This window comes from Suncus etruscus, chromosome 8 (assembly GCF_024139225.1).
Source record: "Suncus etruscus isolate mSunEtr1 chromosome 8, mSunEtr1.pri.cur, whole genome shotgun sequence".
Lineage (NCBI taxonomy): Eukaryota > Metazoa > Chordata > Mammalia > Eulipotyphla > Soricidae > Suncus > Suncus etruscus.
The window spans coordinates 2,163,418-2,167,627 of NC_064855.1; the positions used below are offsets into that span (position 1 = coordinate 2,163,418).

General features: G+C 43.7%; 1 protein-coding gene across 1 annotated transcript; it reads left to right on the forward strand.

The window, feature by feature from the left end:
• The first annotated feature begins 364 nt into the window (after nt 1–364).
• LOC126015516 (olfactory receptor 2W3-like) lies at nt 365–1,309 on the forward strand. Its single transcript, XM_049778053.1, has one exon. It carries the CDS (start codon nt 365–367, stop codon nt 1,307–1,309), a length of 945 nt encoding a protein of 314 aa, XP_049634010.1.
• Nucleotides 1,310–4,210: the final 2,901 nt, after the last annotated feature.

Genomic DNA, 4,210 nt, shown 5'->3' on the forward strand with positions numbered 1-4,210 from the left:
TATTGCTTTGGTCCCTAAATTTGATATTTTAAATAATTTACATATTCTATTTCTGAGAAAAATAGTATAAAATCACAATATGAAGTGCTTTAGTTTCCTCTTTATTAAATTTAATGGTATTTAGGAGGATATGAGGTGTGAAGACATACATACTTAAATTGGTTTGATATTGGACTAATCCAGTTCATACATTGTCACTGTTTGTGACATGTAATTTCTGCATTGAGAATAAGAGAATGAGCATCCTTGTCTCTCTTTCTGGGTGATTGAGGACAAACAGGAAAGATACAGATAACCACCTGTCCACTGCAGGTGACATCACCTGTGACATGATTAGTGTTGAAATTCATCATCAGGTGCAGGGATGGATGGAGCCAATGGCAGCACCCAGGGACATTTCATCCTTTTGGGGTTTTCTGACCGTCCTCATTTGGAAAGGATCCTCTTTGTGGTCATTTTGGTTGCTTATCTTCTGACCCTTGTGGGCAACAGCACCATTATCCTGGTGTCCCGGCTGGACCCACATCTCCAGACACCCATGTACTTCTTCCTCACCCACCTGTCCTTCCTGGATCTCTGCTTCACCACCAGCTCCATCCCGCAGCTGCTCTATAATCTCCACGGAAATGACAAGACCATCAGCTACATAGGCTGTGCCATCCAGCTCTTCCTCTTCCTGGGCTTGGGTGGTGTGGAGTGCCTGCTGCTGGCAGTCATGGCCTATGACCGCTTTGTGGCAGTGTGCAAGCCCCTGCACTACATGGTGATCATGAACCCACGGCTCTGCCTGGGCTTGGTGTTGGTGGCCTGGGGCTTAGGGGCGGCCAACTCCTTGGCCATGTCACCAGTTACCCTGCACCTTCCCCGCTGTGGGCACTGGACTGTTGATCACTTTCTGTGTGAGATGCCAGCTCTCATTCGCATATCATGTGTCAACACAGCAGCTGTTGAAGGTACTGTCTTTGTCCTGGCAGTGATCATCGTGTTGACACCTCTGATTTTTATCCTCATCTCCTATGGCTGCATCGTGAGGGCCGTGTTGCAACTTCGATCAGGATCAGGCTTGAAGAAAGTCTTCAACACCTGTGGCTCCCACCTCACAGTGGTCTCGCTTTTCTATGGAAACATCATCTACATGTACATGCAGCCTGGAAATGCCTCATCCCAGGACCAGGGCAAGTTCCTCACCCTCTTCTACAACATCGTCACTCCACTCCTGAACCCCCTGATCTACACGCTAAGGAACAAGGAAGTGAAAGGAGCTCTAAGGAGACTTCTCTTGCGTGACAGAGAGACAGGAAAGGGATGAAGGTGAATGAAGAGGTGCATCTCCATTGAGCTGCAACAGTATATGAAAGGTTGGATTATTGCCAATGACTTGTTATTCCAGCATTGAGGTTTTGCCCTGTGCTTTGATAGACTGTGTAATATCTAACATTTTGTCTTCATGATGTCATTTGACTACACCTATCCTCCTCCATCTCTGGGTGGCAGTTATAGACATTCCAGGTGAGGCATGCATACTAGAGAAGTCCTCAGTCTTACCAGAGTGCCAAGCAATAGTTAACTTCGCTAGTTTTTCCTTACTCATTTTTCTACTCCATTACTTTCTGAGTACTGAGTGCAGATGATATATTGGGGATCAAATTCCCTTGATCTCAATATGCCTAAAATAAGAACTAGTTTCATCTAACTAATAATAATCATTATATATAATACACATAATGCGTCATGGAAACTCTAAAAACCATGGAAGAATCCAATATACATGTCCTTCTGTAGAAGTCCCAGGTGGAAAGGAGAATGTATATTTGTGTGGTAATTTCATTCTGTCACAGAAGAATGGGATGACCAAATTTCTAGAAACTCATATTTTCTGTGCCTTTCCGAAAAACCTCAATAACTCCTTCCATTCCCATAACAAGTATCTCTGAATATCAGAAAAAAAGTTGTTAATTAAAGAGGAAGCTTGACCCAATTGTCTTCAGTTTTTGCTGGTTTCTGCTATATACATGGATATGTACATATTAGTAAACTTTTGTTTGTTTTTCCTGTGAATCCTATTTTATTAGAAGGGTCATCAAAGTCAAAATCTAGAAAGAAGAAAAGAATCCATTTTTCTTCTACAGACTTTGAACTCCCACATATGCTCAGCTGAGAGAACAAAGTATAAATATCTTTCTAACCTATATTAGTAGGAGAAAATGTTTGTAGAGTGAGTTTCTTGGGTATAATAACTAGTGAATGTTTGATAAATTTTTGACTCCTTTTCTTCTATAGACAGTTACTCCTCACTTCTATCTTCTCTGGTGTCATTTGATTTAAAAAAGAGAAACAGTCAAGTCAGTAGGTTTATATGTGCAAGCAAGGCAAAGGCTATTAATTAGAGAAAACATTGGGTAAAAGACACCAAAATTTGGTGTGCTCAGGACAGTAAGTTTAAGCTACTGAGATGTTCATCACCTGAAGAGAATCCAATCCTTTTCAGGTAAGTCACTTATGGAACAAACTTGATAAACACCCATCATTCACCAACCTCAAGAACATTTTGAAGCAATGTACTGCAGGGTCCAGAAGCCCCCCAGGGGGGCCCGGCCAGCAGGAATTAGCTGGGGAAGCTTCTCAGACGACTGCACTCCTATTTTGCTGAGTGAAGGCACAACCACACCTGTAAGAAATCTGAGAGAGGTTAATAATAAAGACCCAAGGCAGCGTCTCACTGTTCAAGGGTACCTTTATTGGCTACAGTTCCTTCTTATATAGTGAAGGAGAAGGGGGCAGTACAAAGGTGATGTCAGTCATACTTTTGGCGCGAAGGCCCATACAAGGCAAGGATATATTTCAGGTTTCAAGGAACAAAGAAACTTAGGCATTCTCTAAATAAGGAAGTGGGCAGTGGGTCTAGGGGGGCTGGATGACCTTCAAGTTATGATGAACGTGCTGTTTCCATGGAAATTTCTAGTGACCTTCCAGCTGCATTCCTAATTGCTTAACTATCAGGAGGTGGTGCGAGATGTGCCTGCCTCAGTGATCTTGAACAGACAATGTAGCATACACTTATAGATAATAGCCTAGTTCACTCTGGAATGTGGTCTTAAGGAGTGAGGCCTAGTTTCTGATAACGGTACCAGACAGTGTTGTTCTCCTCCGGGCTAGAGTTAATTATATCTTGCAGCTGCATGCCTTTCTCTTTAGCTCAAAAATTTCACAGCAAGACTGCAAAATGGCTTTTAGGTGAAAAGCTGGGCTATGGCAGAAAGAACAGCAATATGGCCTCAAACAAGTCAGTCCCCAACATCTCCCCCTTTCTCTTCTAATAAAAGAAGGAAAGTCGTGAGCGGGTGGTAGAACCGTGTCTTAGGCTACAAGGTTTGACCAGGTCGGACACGGCCAAAGCCGCATTTAAAAGGTGGCTACAAACGCCGTGGGTGTGCACAGGGATCCGAATTATGCGCTGTAGCCTTTTCGGGCCGTGCCCTAACTGGGACCTTGCTAATCCCGTCGTAGGTGTCTCCACAGCCGAGAGCACAAGTGCCGGAGCGAGCTCCGCTTGTTAGCTATGCGCTCTATCTCCTGGAAACTTAGTGGCTGGAAAGGCGGCTTGGTGACTAAAGCCAAGTTTTCACAGGAGCCACGCGGGGTTAGATGCTGGTAGTTAACCTGAATAGAGGTTTTTGCCTGTTCATCTACCTGGTTCTTAATAAAGGCAGTAATTTTGCGGAAAATCCATGGGCCAAGAGAAAAGAGCAGCATGAGGCTAATAAGAGGGCCCACAACGGTGGACAAGATTGTGTGGAACCAAGGAGAAGAGAAAAACCAATCCTGGTACCAGCCTTGTTCTTCATCGAAATGTTTTTCAAAATCTTTTATACCATCGCCAATATGTTGAACGCTATCTCTAACTAAACCAGTTTTGTCTTTAAAAATACAACATTGTTCCTTAAGGGCTACACAGACTCCCCCCTCTTTCATAAGGGCAAAATCTAAAGCACGACGATTTTGGAGAACAACATCAGCAAGGGAACTAATAGTATCTGTGAGAAATTGCAGACTAGTTTTGATTTCATTAATGTCTTGTTCCACTGCTTGAGTAAGAGTGCGGAAATTGGATTGAGAGGATACAAGGGAGTAGATACCAGTGCCAGCGCCAGTAGCGCCAACAGCAAGGAGCACTGCAAGTGTAACGGAGGTGAAGGGCTCACGGCGTCGT